Source organism: Vulpes vulpes, chromosome 15, assembly GCF_048418805.1.
Source record: "Vulpes vulpes isolate BD-2025 chromosome 15, VulVul3, whole genome shotgun sequence".
Taxonomy (NCBI): Eukaryota; Metazoa; Chordata; class Mammalia; order Carnivora; family Canidae; genus Vulpes; species Vulpes vulpes.
Window position 1 is genome coordinate 71536553 of NC_132794.1, and position 25068 is coordinate 71561620.

At 37.5% G+C, this 25068-nt stretch overlaps 1 protein-coding gene across 24 annotated transcripts in view; it reads left to right on the top strand.

The window, feature by feature from the left end:
* MAP2K5 (mitogen-activated protein kinase kinase 5) overlaps positions 1-25068 on the top strand; it is a 259266-nt gene that overhangs the window by 63585 nt on the left and 170613 nt on the right. For all 24 annotated transcript variants that reach the window (XM_072738900.1, XM_072738899.1, XM_072738891.1 and 21 more), the window contains one exon: positions 23654-23693. In XM_072738900.1, the coding sequence (XP_072595001.1) occupies positions 23654-23693 (40 nt within the window). The remainder of the gene's footprint in view (positions 1-23653; positions 23694-25068) is intronic.

The following is a 25068-nucleotide window of genomic DNA, read 5'->3' on the forward strand; positions in this document are numbered from 1 at the left end:
AAAATACTGGGAACCACATAGTACCCAGAAAGCTTTCACTTCCCTTTTACTGGCCAACCTAAAGGTGCCAAACCAAATCAGCAGTAGGCCTGACCCCTGCTTCTCTGCCCACTGTGTTGGTGACCCCATTCCTTTATATTTTTTTCCCTGGGGTACATCTTGTAAATTAAGAGTAGTTTTTAAGTGGTTTTGATACTGACCCAAGAGCTAGGGTGAGTGTTTGATTTATTTTAACTTTAAATTTCCAATCAAATGAAGAGCCTTTTCCTTGCCGCCAAGATCGTATTTTAAACAAGCAAACAAGATATCATCTTAATGCAAAATTAAATACTTGCATATGGCTGGATTGTGTTAAGGTATCATGTGACAAGCAAGGATATTAATATTTCCAGAAAATCAATGAGTATTTGTCAAATAAAATTAATTATGAATGTTTCCCTCTCTCGCTCTCTCTCGGCATTCACCGATACAGGTTTGTTTCATGTGGTAATGTATATTGTATTGATTAGAATCTAAAGAATGGACCTGAGCTTGTGATTCTCTACACCTTTCCCACCTTTGCTTCCCCCATTCCGTGTTCCTGTAACTTCACACGTGCTCATATCCATTATGGCAATGATGGATTATTGGCATCCAACCAACATGACAGGATGTTACAGGTCGCTGAGCAGAGATTTTCAGACTCTGTTTCCACCCGAATTAACTATTATTGAAATAGTTTATTGAGATTGAAGTATTGATCATTTTCTGCTAACCTTGGCTTAAGGGAAGGAAGAGGAGGTGGAGGTGTTCTTAAAAGACACTAAATTTAATTTTAAAAAATCTCATTTATTTAGCCTTTTCTTCTTCCTATTTTATAGCCTCTATTGTTTTATTGCTTGGAAAAGGGTATCTTGGCTTTATTTTTATGACAGTATAATTATACTTCAGAAATGCACTTGATTACTATGGGTAACAAAATTGTTCTAGTATATTGGTTTGGCCAATATTGCTATACAAACAACTTTTCAGTCAATTGAGTCTGGTAAAAATCAATACATTATGGTAATATTTCAAGTAAGAATTTGCTGAATCGAAGTATTTCAACACCATCTCCTTTCAGGGAAAAATAGTTTTAAAGTAGCAAGACTTTCTTCTAATATTTTATTTTAGTAAAAATGCTTTATAAAGAAATTGAGGGATGCCTGGGTGGCTCAGCGGTTGAGTGTCTGCCTTTGGCTCAGGGCTTGATCCCGGAATCCAGGATGGAGTCCCACATCAGGCTCCTTGCAGGGAGCCTGCTTCTCCCTCTGCCTGTGTCTCTGTCTCTCTCTCTCTGTTTCTCTCATGAATAAATAAATAATAAAATCTTAAAAACAAAGAAATACAAATAAATATAAAGAAAAAATATATAAAGATATTGGAAGTCCCCAAGCAGCAATGATTGTGAACAGATAACCATTAGCACACTTATAGGGTGGAGGAGATCTAGTTTTCCTTTCTCTGGCTGCATTAAGTGGGTACATCATCCGGGTTTGACTTCATCGTATAGCATTGCCACTTTAGGAGATTCATGTGTCTCGTTCTGGGTACGGAGTTTCTTCTACAGAGAGATGTGGACAGTTCAGAGACCAGCCAGAGAAGCACGGGGAGAGTTATAGGGAGCTTGGGAATTGTGCCCCCTAAACTTGTACATTCCTTGAACAGCCTCATTCTGAGTGCATGTTGTGTGGATGGCACCTTGCTGGTGAGGGAGGAAGGCAGCCTGACTCTCTTTGGACCATGTCCAGGCAGATGAAAAAGTAAGTATGGGACTTCACAGTCTAGGGCACCTGTCTGTATGTGTGGCCTGTAAACAGGCCCTGAGTGGGGGTGCTGAAGCAGGGTGATGAGCTTTAACTCTTTCCTCAGAAGGAATCAGTAAAGGCCTCATGGAGGTGAGGTGAAGGAATTGGCCAGCTTTTATCTGAAGAAGAGAAAATTAGGGCTTCCATGACAGCTGACTTTAACAAGTCAAAAAAGCATTCCTGTCAACCAAGGAACAGGTTTGCTTTGTGTGTTTCTGAAGGCTAGCCTCAAATTGTTCTTCTGCACTGTCTCTGCCAGCCTACCTTGGGTTAGAGTGAGTGGTGTACTCCTCCTCTTGTTCTTCCCACTAGACTGTCTCTCCTGGAGGAGAGCTGTGTCCCATGAGTCTGGGCAGGCACCCTAACATGGCTGAGCACTGCATCCCACCTACTGTAGGAACTTGGGCACTGATTCAAGAATTAACCTGCAGGGGCAGATTCTTCACAATCTAAGGATGGATGCAGAGTACTGTCTGTTGCTGGGTAGCTCTGGAGGTGTGAACCCACTTCCCTTAAGCAGAACAACATGACTGGTGTTAGAACCACTGAGATGGGAACCCTGGGTGGCGCAGCGGTTTGGCGCCTGCCTTTGGCCCAGGGTGCGATCCCGGAGACCCGGGATCGAGTCCCACGTCGGGCTCCCGGTGCATGGAGCCTGCTTCTCCCTCTGCCTGTCTCTCTCTCCCTGTGTGACTATCATAAATAAATAAAAATTTAAAAAATTATTAAAAAATAAAAGAACCACTGAGAAAAGAATTCGCACTTAGACCTGGACATGATGTGATTACAGAGATCACTCCTAAGGCCAGAATTAATTCAGCATTCACCTGCTGTAAAAGTATTATATCACGTGGTACTTGGTTTTATTCTTTAAAAGTTGATCTTATTATCTGTTCATTTATTCATTAAACAAATACAGTTGACACTTGAACAACACAGGTTTGAATTGCATGGATCCACCTACATGTGGATTTTTTTTTCAGTAAATATAGTACAGCACTGTAAATGTATTTTCCTTATGATTTTCTTTCTTTCTTTCTTTCTTTCTTTCTTTCTTTCTTTCTTTCTTTCTTCTTTCTTTCTTTCTTTCTTTCTTTTTCTTTTTTAAGATTTTATTTATTTATTCATGAGAGACACACAGAGACAGAGAGGCAAAGAGGCAGAGACACAGGAAGAGAGAGAAGCAGGCTCCATGGGGGGAGCCTGACATGGGACTCAATCCTGGGTCTCCAGGATCAGGCCCTGGGCTGAAGGCGGCACTAAACTGCTGAGCCATCTGGGCTGCCCTCTTTTAGGATTTTCTCAATAACATTTTTTTTCTCTAGCTTCCTGTATTGTAAGAATATACTATAAATACATGTGACATACAGAATATGTGTTAATTGACTTCATGTTATCAGTGAGGCTTCTGGTCAGTGGTGGGCTATTAGTAGTTAAGTTTTCAGAAAGTCAAAAATTATATGTGGATTTTTGACTACCCAGTGGTCAGAGGCCCTAACCCCCAGGGTGTTTTAGGGGAAATTGTACTTACTGTCCACTCTTTGCCAAGGACTGCTCTAAGCACTTACAGTCTAGCAGTGAATAAGAGAGACAAATCCACTGTGCTCTTGGACCTCACATTTGTGGGGCACACAGACTGTAATCAAGGAATACTGAAGTAAGATGGTGTCAGACCTTGCATATGCTGTAAAGAATGTAAAATCATAGCTCAGCAGGGCTTCTCTGAAGAGCTGATATTTAAGCTCAGACCTAAAGGACAACAAGGAGTCAGTTGTAGGAAAATCTGGGAGAAGGACCTCCCAGGCAGAAGGAAGCACTCTGGCAAAAGCCCGAAGGTGGGCACCAACATGTTTTGTCCAGGCCACTGTGGCTGTAGTAGAGTGAGCTCAGGGGAGAACAGAGAGATGGGCAGAGGCCTGACCTCACTAGATCTGTCAGACCTTGCTGAATCCTTCCTATGAAGGTTACCCCCTTTCTACCAGTAAGGTAGATAAAGCTTGGAGGGTTTAAGGGGCATGCACAAGGTCAAATCAAGACTAAAACTGAGTTATCAAAACATCGAGTCATGCACCTTACAAATACACAATTTTTAGAAGACTAGAAGTCAAACCAAGGGTTTTCTTTCTTTCTTTCTTTCTTTCTTTCTTTCTTTCTTTCTTTCTTTCTTTCTTTCTTTCTTTTGATTTTCTTTATTTGTTTGTTTGTTTATTTATTTATTAGAGACTAGCTTTCAGAAACACACTCCCCCCCCCCCCCCCACACACACACATGCACATCGCAGGGGAGGGGCAGAGGAGAGGGGAGAGGAACAAGTAGACTCTGCACTGAGTACAAAGCCTGGCTCCTTCTTGAGCTCATGACTCCAAGATCATGACCTGAGCCAAAACTAAGAGTTGGACATTCAACCAACTGAGCCACTGAGGCACCCCAAGCCAGGAGTTTTCTATTTGCCATTCACTTTCTGACTTTCTTAATTTTTAATTCAAATTAGTTTTGGATATAAGATATAAATAATTCTGAAAGTCAGTGCTGTACCATCTCTAGTTAATTTTAGAGGCTCTTTAGGAGCTGTTAAAACGATCATTTCTTGGCTGACGGAGCTATTGCAGCATAGCTTGTTATTCTATCCTTTGGGTCTCTTTCCTTATCAAAAACTCAGAGTTTAATAATTGAATCCCTAGATTAACTGTATGGTTATGCTAGTGGAGGTGGTGCATTTCTTGATTTATGAGACACATTAAATTTTTTTTTTTTTGGTATTTTACAATATCCAATGTGTTAGCAAAACGTAGTGTCTTGGTTGGCATATAGCACAAGCAAATATTTGTACACCATAGCATCTAGGGTATTTACCTAAATTGCTTTTATGGGAAAATAATTCACTGGAAAGTCCAAAAGACATTTAGTGTGTATAACTTTCTGCCAGTTTTTTTTTTTTCTCTGTTGTTCTGTTGTTAGTTACTTAGATATAAGAGACTGTGTTTCTGTTAAATTGCCACCTTACCAGAGTGAAATATGTTTTGGTTCTGATTTGTGCACTAACGTTAAATTGGAGGAGCAGATGACCAAATTAGAGGGGAAATAGCAATAGGTACTTAGGTTGTGGGAATTAAGCATAAAGTGTCTTTAAACACTAATTTGCTTTTTAGGTGTGACTTTGTATTATGTTATCCTCTTAACCCTAAAACTTCTATACTTTTCCTTGTCAATATTGTGAAAGAAAGAAAAAGAATGTTCAGTATTATTGCTAAAAGCAGAGTTCATGGTTTTTGTTTGGTGAATTCAAATAATGAAGTGCAAAATGTTAAGACAAAATTCGAACTTGCTTTAGGGCACAATCAATATATAGCATTTTAACAAGCTTAGTGTATTTGGAAAATACATATTGTATAAGGTTCTCAAACATTCTGATTCTATTACAACTGCTAACTATAGCAGCAAAATGTAACAATATACTTAGTCAATAAACATAAAACTAATTAAACTGTAATTAAATTTTCAGAAACGTTATCTAAAAACTATGAATAAAATATATTTTTATATTGTCTCAGCAACAAGATGGATAGCCAGTGAAACTTTGGAGTGGCAGGGAAAAGCATACATGGAATTAAATTACAGAATGCATTTTTACCACAAACACATGTACTAAGTTAAGGTTCTGCACACCATTTATTTCTTCTTCCTTTTAACTTTTTTTGAAGGCAATTCCTAGTGAGTCTGGCAGAGTACAACAGCTGGGGTAGCTGACTAAAAGGGCAAATGAGAAGTTTCCCTGCATCCCTGGCAGCCCCAGTAGGTTTCAAGATCCTGCCGGCCTCCATTATACCCACAGGAGGTGCTCAGACTTCCAAACTGGGCCACCATCACACACCCAGGGTTGGCCTCCAGCAGCACTGAGATATAGCTCAGTAGAATAGGTATCACTGTCCTCATTTGACCCCGTGAAAAGACCGAAACACCAAGATTAATAGATTTCCCTGAGTATTCAAAACAAGACAGGGATAGAACCACCACCAAAACTCATACTTCATTGTTAATAGTCCCTTCCTGGTGCCCTTCCTGGTGAATAATTCCACTTGGTTCTATGAGGAACTAAGTACGTGCAAGTCTAAGAATTTCTGCAGGTATGTTCTGGCAAATATATTACAGTTGTACTTTTTACTTTTGCATCAGGCATATGTACCTTACAGATGACCCATGTGACCGAACAGCTATCTTCTTTCCTTCCCTAGAGCCTGTAATCTTAATTAATCTTTTTTTTTTTAAATTTTTATTTATTTATGATAGTCACACAGAGAGAGAGAGAGAGAGAGAGGCAAAGACACAGGCAGAGGGAGAAGCAGGCTCCATGCACCGGGAGCCCGACGTGGGATTCGATCCCGGGTCTCCAGGATCGCGCCCTGGGCCAAAGGCAGGCGCCAAACCGCTGCGCCACCCAGGGATCCCCAATCTTAATTAATCTAATGTCAAAAACATTAATGCTTTCTAAACTCGAGTCATTTCAGCATATGATTCTCCAGAAGTTATATCTGGGTTTTTTCCTTGTCCATGATTTTATGAGTGCATTTGTGTATGCCTTTAAGTCATTTTGGGGACCTTTTTCATGTTTTTGGCTGCTGGTTTTTACAAGGAAGTTCATTTTTCTCCTCCCACACAGACTCCTCTCCATTTCTCCCCTCCTTAATCTTTAAAAGTCTATGTGACATATTTAAGCCTTTGTCTCCTGAATGGATTTAAGGAGACTTTCTCTTGACTAGTCTCAAGGGACTTTATAAAACACAATGTTGCTTCATGTATGAAGAGAATGATCCAATATAGTTTTTATAATTTTGGAAGTCACTAAAGATTCTTCAGAAAGAATGTGGTTGAACTGAATTTAGAATCCAAATGCTTTTCCTTCTTTTGTCCAAAACATAGCTCCTCAATACAGAGGCACAGTGCCATGTGCAGAGAAGTCACTCAAATTCCTTCTTGTTATTGGGTTTAAAGATGACAGTCCCCAAATGGTAGAAGGTATGATGGTAGTTTGAGTGTTCAGTTTTTATGTGAAAGGACAAGTCCCTTCAGGTTTGTTTTGACCCTAGTCATGATATGCCTGTTTCATGAAGTCTGTTATGCACAAAAGTGCACAAAATGAAGATAAAGTGCCTCTCTCCAGCCTGACAAAAGCCATTCCTTTGCAGAATGGTAGCTGCAGTGAAAGTAAATAAATGAATGGACAGCAATCACAGCCTAGTTGATGAAACTGTTCAATTAAAGCACAGGCATTTACATGGTGTAATTTCCCTAAATTGCCAATGAGCCCCTTTAGACACAACCAGTGTTCAAATTGATTTCAGCATTGATTTTGGCTGAAGCTGATAAATTTCTGCTTGTTAGTTAAAGTAATTTTGCAGAAGACTTTGTACTGCAGTATTGAAGTGTTCATTTAGCTGATGGTTAAAAGAGGAGTTATTTACAGAGGCCTCTACTGTTGTTCTGAGATGGGACAATTCCCCAATCATCTTTTACTTTTAATTTTTTAGGCTTCAGTATACCAATCAATAGGTGATTGAAACTGATTAAAACTTATCCAACCAGCTGCCTATGGCAGTTTAATTAGAAGCTGGATGATTCTTAAATTAAAGTTGTCTTGTTTTCATTGCATAGCTATCTTCCAGAAGAGTAAGGGACTAACAGTGCTGAAAACCTAAAGTCTTGTTTTGTTGAGGTACCTCACAAGTGTGAAATCACTCAATAGCTATTCCTAAGGCAACTAAAAAATATATCCAGAGGCTTTGGCCTTTATAGAGATTACAAGTAATAATATACTTACTTGTTAGCCAAGGAATTTTTTGTTTTTCTGGCAAAGGGATAACCTGTAATGTAATGAGATATGTTAAAGAACAGCTGTTGGTGATGTAGATCTTACTTCATAAGATGACCACTTGAGATGATTTTTTAAAAAAATACTCTAGTACAGGATAAAACTAGCCATCATGATATCCTGTGCATCTCTCTGCTGAAAACCATCATTTTATTTTGTTTTGAGGTCTTGATCAATCAATCTCCAGTGAATAAAAAACAAGTATTATATAAGTACATGTTGACTTTTCAACAATATTGTGGACAGGGTTATAGAAGAAAGATTTTTTGCTTTGGGAAGAGTCCTCATACTCATTTTCTCTAGTGTGGAACAATTTCTTGAGTTTTTAATGGAAATGGGTTAATATTTCTGTCATAGGGGACATATTACATCTTGTACTACAGGGAAGAAGGGAATAAATGGCTCACTTTTCAGAGGTGCATTTACTCTTTGACCCACTAGGGTACTATTTAGTGTTCTAGGAGAGGTAATTTAGTAAATAGTACCCCAGTGGCCTGAAAAAGTTAATGCAGCTCTGAAAAGTGAGTCATTCAATCGATTTTTCCTATTGCTTTTTAAAAATCAACACTGACCATATCCAGAGAACTTTGAAGACAACTTGAGTTAGAGGATCTAGAAGCAACACATTTGTGTTCGCTCAGGCTTATTGGGGCATGGTGTTGGATTTGGCTTCCAAGGACTTGAATCCTCTAATGCTTATCAGAATCTTGAAGCAGTTCTTAACCCCATCAAGCTTTGGTTTCCTTATCTATAAAGTAAGGATAATAAGAACAAGAAATTTTTGTGCAAATCAAATAGCTTCTCTCTATAAAAAAGATAAACTATGAAGCACAATAGAATATTAATTACTAGTTTATGGAGGCTTTCTGAAATAGCCATTCTTGTGTCTGATTTTAGAAAGTGATTTATTGTTAGCTCTTCACTAAGAAACTGTGAGCAGATACTATATTGTAATTAAGTCATTTCAGGGGAGAAGTGTCCCAGGTCCTTAATCCTCGAGGTGATCCTATTTTTCCCCACGTCTTGTATTTGCCTCAGTCCTGTATTTCTTTCATTGCCGTCATTCAGCTTTATATTTCTTGCCTCTCTGTTTTGCCCATCCCATTCTTTCCAAACCTTTGATCAAGAGATCACTGTGACTGTAGCTTCCTTGATCTCCAAGGTATTTAGGACATATATGAAAAGACATTACTCTAGTTGATGTGGGGAGTGCTAAAGGCTTGAACCAGGCTGCATCAACTTATAGAAGAAATATGAAGGCAGTGGTGACAACATTAAGTGAGGCAGGTGGGGAGCAGAAAAGGGTATATAACCAGAGTAATTAGAAAGAATGAGAAAGGATCAGATGTAGGGTCCCAGTAGCTTTTCTCTGACTAGAACTCTTTCCAACCCTGCCAAGTTCCCCATATCCTAGGTTAGCAACCAGTACACCCTATGGATAATCAGCATCTTGAGAGAGTTGTTAACATCTATAACGCAATGACATGTTTGATTTGATACTTAAATAATCTGGGTGGGGAGGGGTTCTGTTGCTTAACCACAGATTATTTTAAAATCGGTAGTCAGGCATTTATAATGGAATTTTAGGCAGAAGGAAGGTTGGCATAGATTGCTATTTGAACTAGTACAGTTTACATAAAAGCTTCTTTTTACAACTGCTGTTTACTTTGGATTTCCTACTTTAACAGCTAGAGCCTGGCTAATGTGTTTATCTATTATGGAAGGCACAACTGTCAGTGTTGATTTCCCTGAAACTATTTGATTTTTTTTTCCCGTGGATGGCTATTTTAGTATGTGACATATTGGTAAAATCCACCCCCAAAGAAGTCTAGCACAAGAACAGATCTCTGAAAGCTCAAGCAATAAAACAAAATTTTCATTAACTCTGAAATACAGCTAATTCACATGTGTTTACTGAAAATGTGTCATTGAATTAAAAGATGATATCCAAGGGTATTAAAACTTAATCTCACAAGGTAACAAAAAATTCTTAATTTTGGATTTATGTACATACTCACATGCATTTATGTACTTAACTTTTATGAAGGCAAAGAAATGTGTCTCACATGTTAGGTATTGGCTGCAGAATCATTCAGCCTTATCATCTTTTAGCATAATGTAGTACAGTCAATGCTCAGGTTCCTTATTTTATCTATTTATTTATTTATTTAATTTTTTAATTTTATTTATTTATTCATGAGAGACACACAGAGGCAGAGACATAGGCAATGGGAGAAGCAGACTCCCTCCGGGGAGCCTGATGTGGGACTTGATCCCAGGAATCTGGGATCACGACCTGAGCCAAAGGCAGACACTCAACTGCTGAGCTACACAGATACCCTATTTTTAATTTTTTAGAGGGAGAGGAAGAGAGTGAGTATGAGCGGGGGAGGGGCACAGTGTGAGGGAGAGAGAGAGAATCCTAAGCAGGCTCCATGCCCAGCACAGAGCCCCACACTGAGATCATGATCTGAGCCAAAAATCAAGAGTCAGACACTTAACCAACTAAGCCACCTGGGTGCCCCTGGCTATAAAGAGTTTGAGATGGAAAAACTTCTGAGTTAGAAAAAGACTTCCATTTGTTACTCTAAATTTACATAAAATCAGAGTTTCTTTTTTTTTAAATTTTTTAAATTTATTTATGATAGTCACACAGAGAGAGAGAGAGAGAGAGAGAGAGAGAGGCAGAGACACAGGCAGAGGGAGAAGCAGGCTCCATGCACTGGGAGCCCGACATGGGACTCGATCCCGGGTCTCCAGGATCACACCCTGGGCCAAAGGCAGGCGCCAAACCGCTGCGCCACCCAGGGATCCCCAGAGTTCCTTTTTTTGATCAATAAATAAAATATGACATGACAAGCAAGGAAACAGCATCTGTAAGTATGGAAACTGGTAATCACACATCAGATAAGATATTAGAGGTATGATATCAGCTTTAACAGATACCAATTTTTTAAATAAAGATATAGATTCAGTAATTAAATCTGAATGTGGCCAACTCTAACTTTCTATGCTAGTGAGAATTAAGAGTTGCATAGATAATTAAAATGGATAACTAATAAAAAAAAATCTCATTTTAGACAGTCGTTTGTCTCCTCCCAATCATACTTTTTGTCGTAATGACTGAGATCAGAGAGAGGTTTCTCTTTCACCTTGTTTCCTTTATTCTGCTCTGTCTCTGATGGATGTCCTGGAAATCTCTATGGCATTCAAAGAACAGAGAAGCAGACTACCCAGTATATCCCACAACCTGAAATCTTTACCTGAAAAAGAGCCTGATTTTATCATTTAGAAAAGCCATTAACTATATCTGAGGCAAGTGAATAATAGCAAATGCATTTGTAACTTTTATTTATTTAAAATGGCCTTTATTTACTTTCTTGCCTTTTACCTATCCTCTAGGAGATCCAGGGAACAACACAGATAAACATCATGTTCTTTCTTGCTTACCTGAACTAAGACCATCCCTTTTTGATTACTGGTTACTTCTTAAGCCAGATCTTAACTATTGGTTTCACCATTTTAGTTTTCTTAGATTTCCCATCCATTTAGAGAATTTCTCAACAATTGATAGCACTCTATAAATAATTCACAGTAATCATGTTCCTCTTTTCACTAACCTTCTCTAAAGTATGTTATGTGAGAAGTAGCATTGAAGTCAATGGCATTTATTCCACATGGTGTATGACAGGAGTGCCTCTCTCCTTCACAGGACAGTGGAGGTACAGTTCTTGTTTTGACATTGTGATTAAAAGTTACCATATATGCAGTTACTCCTGGGATCCTTGTTCCAAGGGGGGGGCGGGGGAAGGAAAGATCTTTTCCTACTCATTTTGATGACCATTTTGCTGACAAATTGGCATTTATTACATATATTATCAGTTTTACTGAACTTTGAAATATTTACAATCAGACCTTAGGTCAGCCCCTCCATTCTTTTTTTTTTTTTTTAAAGATTTTATTTATTCATGAAAAACACAGAGAAGAGAGAGAGAGACAGAGACAGAGACACAGGCAGAGGGAGAAGCAGGCTCCATGCAGGAAGCCTGACATGGGACTTGATCCCAGGTCTCCAGGATCACGCCCTGGGCTGAAGGCGACGCTAAACTGCTGAGCCACCGGGCTGCCCAGCCCCTCCATTCTTAAATTATATCCTACCTCACAATTGGTAGAGAAGCACAGATATTCCCTATTATAATTTTTTTCTCTTCACAATTTAAGATAATTTGATTAGAGCATGTATAGAAATTAATCTGTGGAATAGTGCCATAGAAATTAGATGCCTGCTTTAATTGTATGAGATTATACAAGCTTTATCAGAAAATGTATGATCAGCTCTAGGTTATTTATTTTGTGAACAGGAGTCAGCTGGGACGATTTATATTTTTTTTGGTTCTCCTAGAACTTGAAATTCTAAGCATAAATAATTTCAGTAAACATTGTAAAATACAGATGCGGTTGATCTTATGCATGACATAAATTTGTGTGAGAGTCCAGATGTTGGAATGTGAACACAGGTTGTTTCTTCCTTATGTGCTGTGTGAATATAGGGGTTTTTAACATTTTGTTTTGAAATTTTTCATTACACACTTTTAAAGATTCTTACAGAAATTCAATGTATTCACTGGACTGATGTATCTTTTAACATATTCTCATTAGGATTTAGATGAAGTTGAGTCCACCATTTTAGCCTTGTTTATATTGTATTAGACTCATCTTTAAAATTCCAAGGAGCACATAATAGAATTAATTCATTTGTCCCACGTATTGCTTTGAAATCAGTCATGTAGCTTTTTGAATACCTACTCTGGCAAGGAATTGCACTTGGCAGTGTGGGAGGTAACACCAACATTCAGGGCCTTTAGGACACCATTCTCTGGGTCCTATTGCTGGCTTACTGTCTGTACTGTTTCATCTCCTTAATTGTTTTTTTCTCACCTTTTTGACTTCTGAATTTGGAGTGCCTCACATTCAGTCCTCAGACCTCATCCCTAATTAATTAAATTCCTAAGAGTTTTTGTAGTTCCATGACTTTACATATTGTCTATATGTTGGTAAAACCCGAAAGTGTATCTCTTATCTTATCCACTCCTCTGTCCCAAGCTTCAAACTTCTATCTAGGTACCAGTTGGATGTCTTTTAGGGATTTAAAATTACTTAAAATTGGATTCTTGATTTCCTCTGAAAGCTGCGCCCTCTACAGTTTTTCCAGTCTTGGTAAATGGTAAATGGAAACTGTTCTATAAGTTGCTCATGACAGAAACTTTGCAATCATTCTTGATTCTTCTTTTTCTCCCAGACAATCCACTAGATTTACCCACAAGTCCTGTTGGCTTTCATGGAGCTAAAAAGTACCAGATTGCATAGTGTAAGGTTAACTAGGTAAAGTTCTTCTATTTCTGTGAATAAATACTATAATTCTAATAGCTTGAAATTTAGGCTTATTTTGCTCATCCTCATTTTTTATAAATTCTCTCTGGCCAAAGGCTTTTGTATCTTTTTCCCTCTCTCCATATTCACAATTACTGCCTGGGTTCATTTTACCACTTCTTGCATAGATTACTATAACAGCTTTTTTTTTTAATTTTTTATTTATTTATTTATGATAGTCACAGAGAGAGAGAGAGGCAGAGACACAGACAGAGGGAGAAGCAGGCTCCATGCACCGGGAGCCTGACGTGGGATTCGATCCCGGGTCTCCAGGATCGCGCCCTGGGCCAAAGGCAGGCGCCAAACCGCTGCGCCACCCAGGGATTCCCCCTATAACAGCTTTTTAAGTGCTCCTTCCTCTCTCTGGTTTCCTTTTTTGTGGTAATCTGCAACCAGAGTAAGGATTTTAAAATTAAATTCTAATCATATCACTCTTCTATCCAAAAGCCTTCAGTGGCTTTGTATTGGCCAGCAAATTGGGTGCAGCAGAATTTCAATAACAGTAATAAAAGCTGAAAGAAAACAAAACAGTATCTTTAAAAGACTAAGACAAAATATTTGTCTTGGTTAAACTATCGATCAAGAGTGAGGGAAAATAAATACATCTTCAGAAATGAATGCAAATGTGTGTGTGTGTATATTGGCAGAGAGAGAGAGAGAGAGAGAGAGATAAATAGGGGAGGAGAGAGGATTAGTTTATTACTGAGAGAAGTACTTTGGGTAGAAAGAAACTGAATCCAACTGCATCCAGGAAGGAATAAAAATGAAAGAAGGAGCGGTGACTATTTAGATACACCTGACTATATAAAACAACCATAGTCATGATTAATTCAGGGATGTCAAAATTGAGTCAAACTGAAGACTAGACAAAATAGGGTGAGAAAGGCTGATTGGAATTAAAATATTCTAAGATTTTTTTTTAGAAATATCTTTTATAAAAAAATATTTTTAAAATTTATTTATTTGAGAGAGAGAGAGAAAGCAAGAGCATGAGCAGTATAGGGGGAGGGTCAGAGAGAGAGGGAGAAGCAGATTCCCCACTGAGTAGGGAACCTGACACAGGACTCAGTCCCAGGACCCCAGGATCATGACCTGAGCTAAAGGCAGACACTTAACCACTGAGCCACCCAGGCACCCCATTCTAAGATTTTTATATTGTTTGAGAGAATACTAATGTTAAATTAATATTTTGTTAAATCAATTATGATTATTAAAAGTTGAATGGATAACAACTAAAAGGCCAAAAATAGATGTATAACTTCAAAACAAAGAGAAGGAATAAAAGGATAATAATCTGATATAGTAAAGAGAGAGGTGTAAGGTAGATGAATCAGTGGTAGGAATAGATGCAAATATATCAGTAATTACAGTTAATATAAACAGACAATAAACATCAGTAATTAAAATAAATATGTTGACAATAGATTGTTTAGATTGAACTTTTAGAAATAAAGTTATATGCTATTTTAGACTATTTTAGAATACATTCCTAAAATATAAAGACAGAGAAAGGTTGAAAGGAAAAGGATGGGGAAAAGATACCAGTAAAAACTTATAAAATGAAAGCTGTAGTTATATTAATATAAGAGAAAAAATAGTTTAAGGCAAAAAGTATTATTGGGGGGCACCTGGGTGACTCAGTCAGTTAAGCATTTGACTCTTGATCTCAAGTCAAGTATTGATCTGAGTCGTGAGTTGGGACTTTGCATTGGACTCCATGCTGGGTGTCTAGCCTACTAAATAAAAAGTATTATTAAGAATGCAAAGGACTACTATATGATGATAGAAGAAAAAGACCATGATTGTGAAACAGCCCTAAACTTATATGTAACTAATAACATAACCTTAAGATACATAAGTGAAAAATTGTCAGAATTACAAGGAAAATTTGATAAATTCACAGTAATAATGGGAGAATGCCTCTTGGTAATCAATAGATTAATCAGACCAAAATTAGTAAGCATATAGAAGATTTTAACACAATTAACAGGCTGGTTACATGGTCATATATGGAAGTCTTAATCAAATGAGAACATGCGATATTTTCAGGTAAAAAAAAAAAAAACTTGATTTTTAAAAGCCATACCAGGGCACAAAACAAGTCTCAATAAAGTTTGAAATGTACAGGTCTCTTTCTTGACTACAGTGGTTTAAAAATCATTAATAAGGGGCACCTGGCTGCCTCAGTCAGTTGAGCATGTGACTTTTAATTTCAGGGTTGTGAGTTCACACCCCATGTAGGTTAAAAAACAAATTAAGGGACACCCGGGTGGATCAGTGAGTGGTTGAGAGTCTGCCTTTGGCTCAGGTTGTGATCCCTGGGTCCTGGGATTGAGTCCCACATCAGGCTCTCTGCAGGAAGCCTGTTTCTCCCTCTGCCTGTGTCTCTGCCTCTCTCTCTGTGTTTCTCATGAATAAATAAATAAAATATATATAAAAAAAGTTTTCCTTTAAGAAAAAATAATTTTTAGGGATTCCTGGGTGGCGCAGCGGTTTAGCACCTGCCTTTGGCCCAGAGTGCGATCCTAGAGACCCGGGATCGAATCCCACGTCGGGCTCCCGGTGCATGGGGCCTGCTTCTCCCTCTACCTGTGTCTCTGCCTCTCTCTCTGTGTGTGACTATCATAAATAAATAAAAATTAAAAAAAAATTGTTTTTTAAATTTTTTTTAAAATTTTTTATTTATTTATGATAGTCACAGAGAGAGAGAGAGAGGCAGAGACACAGGCGGAGAGAGAAGCAGGCTCCATGCACCGGGAGCCTGATGTGGGATTCGATCCCGGGTCTCCAGGATCGCGCCCTGGGCCAAAGGCAGGCGCCAAACCGCTGCGCCACCCAGGGATCCCAAAAAAAATTTTTTTTTAAGTTGAAAAAGGAAATTAATAAGTTAACCTTCAGACATTTGGAAATTAAAATGCACATGTCTGAATAACCTATAGTTGTATAATACATTATAATGGAATAAAAACATTTACAACTGAAGAAAACCTAGGGTATTCATGTGATACAAAGTCATAACCTAAAGGATAGTTTTTTAATGTAAACATTAGAGAAGAATAACTGGAAAATAATAGGCTTAACGTCTAACTCAAGAAAATATATTTTGAAAATGGAAGGAAAAAGTATTAAAGAAAAAATAAATCAAAATTCAAGAAACAACTCAAGAAAACCAACAGCTGGTTCCTTGGAAAAAATGACCAAATACAACAGAAAGAAGACACAAATAACAAAATTTAGGCGAAAAAAGAAGACATAATTCTAGACAGAGCAGATTTTTAAAATAAGAGTATACAATGAATAACTTTATGATAAAATTGAAAGCAGAAAATGGACAGTTTCCTGGTAAAACCTTACACTGCCTAAAGAAAAATAAAAAACAAAAATATACCAATTAAGGGAATGTATCCGTTCATTCAACAAATATTTATAAAATGTGCCAGCACATTTTAGGTACTGGAAGTATAGTAGTAAATAACAAAATAAAAGTGCTTTTTTTCATCGCACTTGCTTTCAAGTGATAGCAGACAAAAAATATTATTAATTAATTGGGTTAGGTGTTGATGAATTCTGTGAAGAATAAAGCAAGAGAAAATGAGCTGTTTTAGTCAAAGAAGTAACTTTGGCCTGAAGGAAGTGATAGAGCAAACCAAGTGGATATTGGAAGGAAGAGTGTTCCAGGCCTGAGGAGTAGATGCAAAGGGTCTGAGGCAGGGATGTTTGGAGGAACAGAGTGAGTACTGTGGATAGGGGAAATTGGCAGAGGCAGAGATCAGTGAGTAATCAAGGACCAGATTCATGGAAACCTTATAAGGACTTTTGATTCAGCAGTTGGAAACCTACCCATAAAGTGAGGATGATACTTCTACTTGTGTTATATGTTAAATGATATCTCGGAGCTAAGGAAAAAATTTCTGCTCATAAGATTATGGAATCAATTAAATGCATGTAGAATTTCTTTGTAAACTTCTATCCAAGTGATAGATTTTCTTTCTATTCATTTGTTGAACATTTATTTAAGTAACGGAGCACCTACCATGCTAGGTCTTGTACAAAGTGTAAAGAATACAAAGATGATTAAGACATGGTAGTGTTTCCTGCCCAGTATGGGAGATAAATGTAAACAATTTTTCTGCAGTGTGCTAGCTGTTATAACAGAGATACTAAGGTCCAAAGACTTGGAGAGGCCTCAAATTTTATTTTATAATCTAGGGTTTATATTGAAAGAAAATATGTAGATTTTTTAAAGGTAGCTTATATTAATAATAATTAGTAATAGCTTTCCTATAAACCCAAGGAGAATGAAAATTAGGCTTCTCATTTAGCAACAGTGATTGTCATGTGGTTTTTCTGCTGAGATGAACACCAAAAGTGGCACTTACCATACCTGTCTGTATGTATAAATAAGTTTTGGTAGTGGGCAAGAGCTAAATGTGAAATCTCGACCTTGAATGTTGGTATAGCCATAGCATTTCAGATGTCTAATTCTTTGTCTTTAACAAGTTGGTTCAACATGCAATATAACTTGCTTTTCTTAATGCGATGAAAATGATACAGTGCAGCCTTTTGCCAGTCTTCATTATTAAAGCTTTAGTAGCCTTCATTTATAGAGCACACAGCTTAACTCTTAACGCATAAAAATAACTCAGTTTTAACAGGTTTTACTTTTTTAAAAGATTTTATTTATTTATTTGAGAGAGTGTGAGCCCGAGCAGGGGGAGGGGCAAAGGGAGAAGCACACTCCTCACTGAGCAGGGAGCCTGACTCGGGGCTCATTCCCAGGGTCCTGTGATCATGATTGAGCTGAAGGCTGATGCTTAACCAACTGAGCCACCCAGGCTCCCCTAACAGATTTTATTTGTAAAACACATAGCTACCCTGAAAACTTCCCAGGACCCTGACATTTAATGCATGCCTACTGTGTGCCAGACTCTGTTCTCAGTACCTTACCTCCATTACCTCACCGAATCCTCACAACTCTATAGTATAAGGACCATACACCCTTTCTAGACTTGAGACACAGTGAGGTTTTCTAACAGTTCAGCTTCACATTAAGAAGTGGCAGAGCTGGAACATGCAGAAGAATAAAACTGGACCATTCTCTTTGACCATACACAAAAATAAGCTCAAAATGGATTAAAGATCTAAAATTCTTGAAGAGAGTGCAGGCAGTAATTTCTCTGACATTGGGCAAGTGACATTTCTCTAGATATGTCTCCTGTGGCAAGGGAAACAAAAATGAAAATAAACTATTGGGACTACATCAAAATTAAAAGCTCTCGCAAAGTGAAGAAAACAATCAAAACTAAAAGGCAACTTGTGGAATGGGAGAAGATATTTGCAAATGACATCATATCTGATAAAGGGTTAGTATCCAAAATATATAAAGAACTTATACAACTCAACATCCAAAAAACAAATAATCCAATTTAAAAATGGGCAGAAGACATGAATGGACATTTTTCCAAAGAAGACATCCCGATGGCCAAGAGACACGTGAAAAGATGTTCAAGGGCACTCACCATCATGGAAATGCAAATCAAAACCACAATGAGGTTATCACCTCACACCTGTCAGAATGGCTAAAATCAACACAAGAAACAAGTTTTGGCAAGGATGTAGAGAAAAAGGAGCTCTCTTGCACTATTGGTGGGAATGCAAACTGGTGTAGCCACTGTGAGAGACAGTATAGAGGTTTCTTGAAAAGTTAAAAACAAAACTTCCCTGTGTTCTAGCAATCACCACTACTAGGTACCTACCCAAAGAATGCAAAAATAAAAATTCAAATACATGCATCTGATGTTTATAGCAGCATTAATATTTACAATAGTCAGTTATGGAAACAGCCCAACTGTCTTATCGATGGGTGAACGCATAAGAAGATGTAGTAATATATATAATGGAATATTACTTAGCCATAATGAAAAGTGAAATCTTGCCATTTGCAACAACATGAATGGAACTGGAGAGTACAATGCTAAGAAAATAAGTCAATTAGAGAAAGACAAATACCCTATTATTTCACCCATATGTGTAATTTAAGAAATGAAAGAAATGAGCAAAGGGAGGGGGAAAAAGGCAAACCAAAAAACAGACTTAATTTTCAAGAACAAACTGATTGTTACCAGAGGATAAGTGGGTAAGGGGATGGGTGAAATAGGTGATGGGGATTAAGGAATGCACTTGTGATGAGCACCAGGTATTGTATGGAAGTGTTGAATCACTATATTGTACGTTTGAAACTAATATTACATTATATGTTAACTAACTGGAATTTAAATAAAAACTTAAAACACCTTTTGCTTTTCTGCCTCCCATGATAGACGAGTGGTGCTCACAGAATACTTCTTTGCCTGGGAAGATTCAGATGTGATGGTCCTTAGACTGATGGAAATAGGTAGCACCTTTGTAAGTTTTGAATTACAAATTTCCCTGTCCTGAAATGCAGTTAAGAAAACTTAAACATCACCATATATTTCTTTAAGGTCCTAAAATATATATATTGTGCCCCAGTTCCAGTCTTGGCCTTGTCATTGACTGTAAGTTTGGACAAGTTTTTTATTTTACTTTTTATTTATTTTTTATTTTTTTGTTTTTTTAAAATTTTCTTTTTTTAAAAAAAGATTTTATTTGCCTATTCATGAGAGACACAGAGATAGAGAGAGAGAGAGGCAGAGACACAGGCAGAGGGAGAAGCAGGCTCCATGCAAGGAGCCTGACGTGGGACTCGATCCCAGGTCTCCAGGATCAGGCCCTGGACCCAAGGTGGCACTAAACCGCTGAGCCACCTGGGCTACCCCTGGACAAGTTTTTTAAATATGGCTTTTGGGTGTTTCCAATCCAAAAAGAAAAGATTAGATTAGACAATTCTCTGTATTACCTATGAGCTCAATAAATTACCTGATTCTGTATGAAAATTGAAGGTTGATACCAACTTTTTCTCCAGTCATCTAAAACCTATTGTTCCAAATGAAAACAAAAGTAAGAAAATATGGACAGTAAGTGTTCCCCATCTTTTACTCCTCTCCTTGCTATTTTATTATTTATTTTTATTTTTTAAAAGATTTTATTTATTAATGAGAGACAGAGACGGAGGCAGAGACACAGGCAGAGGGAGAAGCAGGCTCCGTGCAGGGTGCCCGATACGGGACTCGATCCCCAGTCTCCAGGATCACAACCTGGGCCGAAGGCGACGCCAAACCGCTGAGCCACCTGGGCTGCCCTCTCCTTGCTATTTTAAATAGTCAAATACCTTAGGCCAGGTTGCTTAGTTCATGCCATCCTAAAGTGTTTATGTTGTGGGCTCAACTTTAAGGGCTAGGACCATTCCCAGAAGATCTGTGCTGGTGACAAAGAAAGTGGACTCAAAGACTCAGCACTAAAAATATCACATAAAAATGCTTCCCTCATGCACTCACTGGAACAGGTAATTACTGTGGCAACAGTAAACTAATTTGAAGTGTTAGCTGTTAATTAAAACAATGGAGAGGTGTATAGTTGTCTTTTGGTGTAACCAGAGCCTCCATTCAAACTTCATTAATCACTTTATAGTTAATGTGTTGGGGAAGGTCAAGACAATTGAGATGCAGTATCTGTTGAAAGTAAACAAATTCCTTTTCTCTAGGTAGAATGCCATTTGCAAAGTTAAGAGACACATTCGACTCCTGCCTGGCCTTGCCTTTGTCATTCACTTCTCTTGGTGATTAAATGTTAAACTGGTACTGTCATTGCACTGTAAACCAAACCTCACGGCATCTCTCTTGCTCGAAATCCAACCCAAACTTCCACGGATGAACTAACGTGCGTCATAATTAAATCATCAAGCCTCGCCCTTTTAATTCACTTGGAAATAGGAGACCTTTCTTTTGGAAAAGACATCAGCTTTCTTGACAAGCTTATTAAGTTGCCAAACTATCCAGTATGGTATACACATTAGACTATCTTCTAGTCATCTCCTTATCATTGCTGTTGGTCTCAAACGTCCAGGGATTGCTTGTTGTCCAAAGTAACACCATTGTTCTCTTTGCAAATTTTGAAGCCTTGTGTAAGCATTCAACTGTTTTATCTTCATATTTCAGTCCTTGGTTAGAAATTCTAATATACAGCATTTTTAAAGTTGAAATTGGAAGAACTATGGTAAGGGGGGGAAATAATATATCATTAAATCTTACATGTTAACTATATTTACATAGAATAAGGTTATTAACTTCCTTCAAATCACATTTCAAATTAGCTTAATCTAACAACTTCTCTGTCAGACAGTGAGAAAAATAGTGTTAGTCTTTATATACCAGTATATTATATGAGTTCAGATATATAATGAATTGAATCATTACCTTTAATGTAGTTTCACATTGTAAAAGTTTGATATTAACATACATAGTAAATTAAATAGTAATTTGTTCTAAAACCTGTATACTACAGGGGTTCCACTTATAACATGTATACCACTTTATCTAAAACATAAAATGTTTTTTAAATAATTTGTTTTATAAGTGTAATAGTATTTATATATACTTGGAGGTTGATATTTAGAGAAAGTCTTTAGACACCTTATAGATTAAAAAAACTCTTCAGGCTCGCCTGGGTGGCTCAGCGGTTGAGTGGCTGCCTTGGGCTCAGAGTGATCCCAGAGTTCCAGGATCGAGTCCCACATCAGTTCCAGGAACGCTCCCTGCAAGGAGTCTGCTTCTCCCTCTGTCTATGTCTCTGCCTCTCTCTGTGTTTCTCATAAATAAATAAAATCTTAAAAAAAAAAAAAAAAAACTCTTCAGTAGGGTGAACAATTACCACTTAATTTTTATAATCTTGCTTTTCCTTAAATGTGATATAATTGAATTTCTTTACAATTGATTGTCAAAGGCTAAGTTTACCTTCCATAGTTGGCTTGACCTTTGTCCACTCAAATAGGAAAGGCAGAACAAATTTCTTGTAACACTAATATATAGATATATACATACCTATATTCATATATACTTTTTTCTAATCTTACCTGAATTTGTAACATTTTATATGTGAAAAGCTACAAATGTGTATTCTTAGTAACTAAACCATTTCTATAAGTCAGTCACTTAAAAAACACTTGTCAGGGCAGCCCAGGTGGCTCAGTGGTTTAGCACCGCCTTCAGCCCAGGGCCTGGTCCTGGAGACCCAGGATGGAGTCCCACGTCGGGCTCCTTGCATGGAGCCTGCTTCTCCCTCTGCCTGTGTCTCTGCCTCTCTCTCTCTGTGTCTCTCATGAATGAATACATTAAATCTTTAAAAAAAAAATAGTACCTAAAGAAAGTTGCGAAAAAATTTGTCAGAGCAACCATCCAGATATTTTTTTTTTAAGATTTTATTTATTTATTTATTTATTCACGAGAGACACAGAGAGAGAAAGCAAGAGAGGCAGAGACACAGGCAGAGGGAGACGCAGGCTCCATGCAGGGAGCCCAATGTGGGACTCGATCCCTGGTCTCCAGGATCATGCCCTGGGCCGAAGGCAGGTGCTAAACCCGCTGAACCACTCAGGGATCCCTCATCCACATATTTCTACCCATACAGCAGAAACTGATGTTTTCATTTTGATAATAGTAGAATATATATTGTTTTTATTTTAAGAAATGGCAGTTTTTACTACTAAATCATTGCCAAGTCATTATTGGGAGCCTGGTAAATATATATTGCAATAACAGTGCTTGTTTATATTGTGTGGTTTGTTTAGACATTTTTATATCAGATTGTCCCTGGATAATGGTCAGAATGTACAGTCCTTTCAGAACATGTTGTGCAAGGCCATATGTTTTTAAACACGAAGGTCTTAATGAGAAGTAATGATATCTTATTTCTGCAAACCTACTCTCTTATTCTTTTTCATAAATGAATGCATTTCTATGCCTTGATTTAAACTGTAGTTATTTCACTCTATCTGATCATTTGAGCTTGCCTCTTTTCCAAAGCTTTTTTAAAATTGAGAGATGCCAGCTTTAGGAAAAGATGAACCAAATACTTGAGCCTGATAAGTCTGTGATTTCTTATATGAATTTATATCTTAAGCCATAGCTAATTCCTCGTGTTTTGAGATTATTTTGATGAAATGTAGGGATATAGTTTATCTGTTTCTATAATTGAAGTAAACAAAAGGAAAACCTCCTACTTCATATGACTCTACAATGCTTAGCAGAAGACTTACAGAAGATTGTGAAGGTCTGGAGGCAGAAGACCTGGGTTTGAGGTCTAGTTCTGCCACTTACTGACTTTGTACAATTGAGAAAACTGCTTAGCTTCTCTGTGCTTCAGAGCTCTCTGTCTATAAAAGGAGGATAATAATACCAGCATTACCTCAGGGGGTTATTTTAAGGTAATGTATAATGAATCACTGTCTAAACCATTAAGGTTAATAAAAATATAAGCTACTAATGTTATTAGTGTTCTTTTAAAGTATCACATATCCCATTACTGCAGATATGTTCAGATTCACGTTTATGTCCTTAACCATTCTGTAGGTTGTTTAGTATCCCAAGTGATTTTGTTATTTTTTTTCTTCCCATAGAGCATATCATGTCCCGAGTGGGAAAATATTAGCTGTAAAGGTAAGTGCTGGATAAATTTTATGAAATTCATGATGCTCACTACTTTCTCTTCCCCTGATAGCTTGAGTCACTGGTATCATGAAAGAGAGATGAAATGATTTAAATTTTGGAGGGTAGGTGATGAAAGCTATGGTCCTATTGTGATATTCAGCTCCCTCCTCTCCCAGAGGGTACTTTCACCTACTCAAACACTGCTATTGAATTATATGTTCCTTTAGATATCATAACTCTTAGATTATTGCTGATGATACATTTAAAGACAGTCAACTTTAAGTTGTTCACTCCAAGAGAAGGGAGCATTCCTATAAATCATCTAAAAAGTAACTATTTGGCCTTGCAAGTGCATTATAATTTTTCATAATTTCATACACTTTGAATCATGTTTAACCTAGGCTACTATTAAAATTATTGTGCATGATTATTTAGTTGGGTATGGCAGGGTGCTAACAGCTGTTTCTGGAAAGGATTAAAAGCAATTTTAGAGAAAGGACACATTTTTTAAAAAATATTTTATTTATTTATTCATGAGAGAGGCAGAGACACAGGCAGAGAGAGGAGCAGGCTCCGTGCAGGGAACCTGATGTGGGATTTGATCTTGGTACTCCAGGATCACGCCTTGAGCTGAAGGCAGACACTCAACTGCTGAGCCACTCAGGTGTCCCCAGAAAGGACACATTTTAGAAAGAGCTGTTAAAGTTGAGATTTTTGAATAAATGAAAACAGGTGTTTGCAAATATATTTTCTACTAGACCTGACCATAAAACTGAGCTTCAGAGTGAGGACTATATTGCTGTCACTTTATATCCCTAGATTCTATAAAATTTATGAAACATACTAGATGCTTAAAGTAAGTTGAACGAATGATTTAAGAGTTCAGGTAAGATTGTTGTGTTTAAACTTCATCTGAGTTGAATGAATGAGTAATTTCAGAGTAGATATATTTAGGGGCGCCTTGGTGGCTCAGTTGGTTAAGCACCTAACTCTTGGTTTTAGCTCAGTTTGTGATCTCCAAGTCTTGAGATCCAACCCCATGTCAGGCCCTGAGCTCTGCCCAGAGTCTGCTTGAGATTCTTTCTCCCTCTCCCCTTGCCCTTCCTACTCATGCTTTCTCTTTCTTTCTCTAAAATGAATTAATAAATCTTAAAAAAATAAAAATAAACCTCTTATTTAGCTCTGAGCTTCTTGGCAGCCAAGGCAAAAATCATGTAACTTATTTAATAGTCATACTCTGAGAGAAAGAAATGTGTCATTTCTTTAAAACAGGCAGGTTTTTAAATTTATTTATTTATTTATTTATTTATTTTAAAATATTTTATTTATTTATTCATGAAAGACCCAGAGAGAGAGAGAGGCAGAGAGACACAGGCAGAGGAAG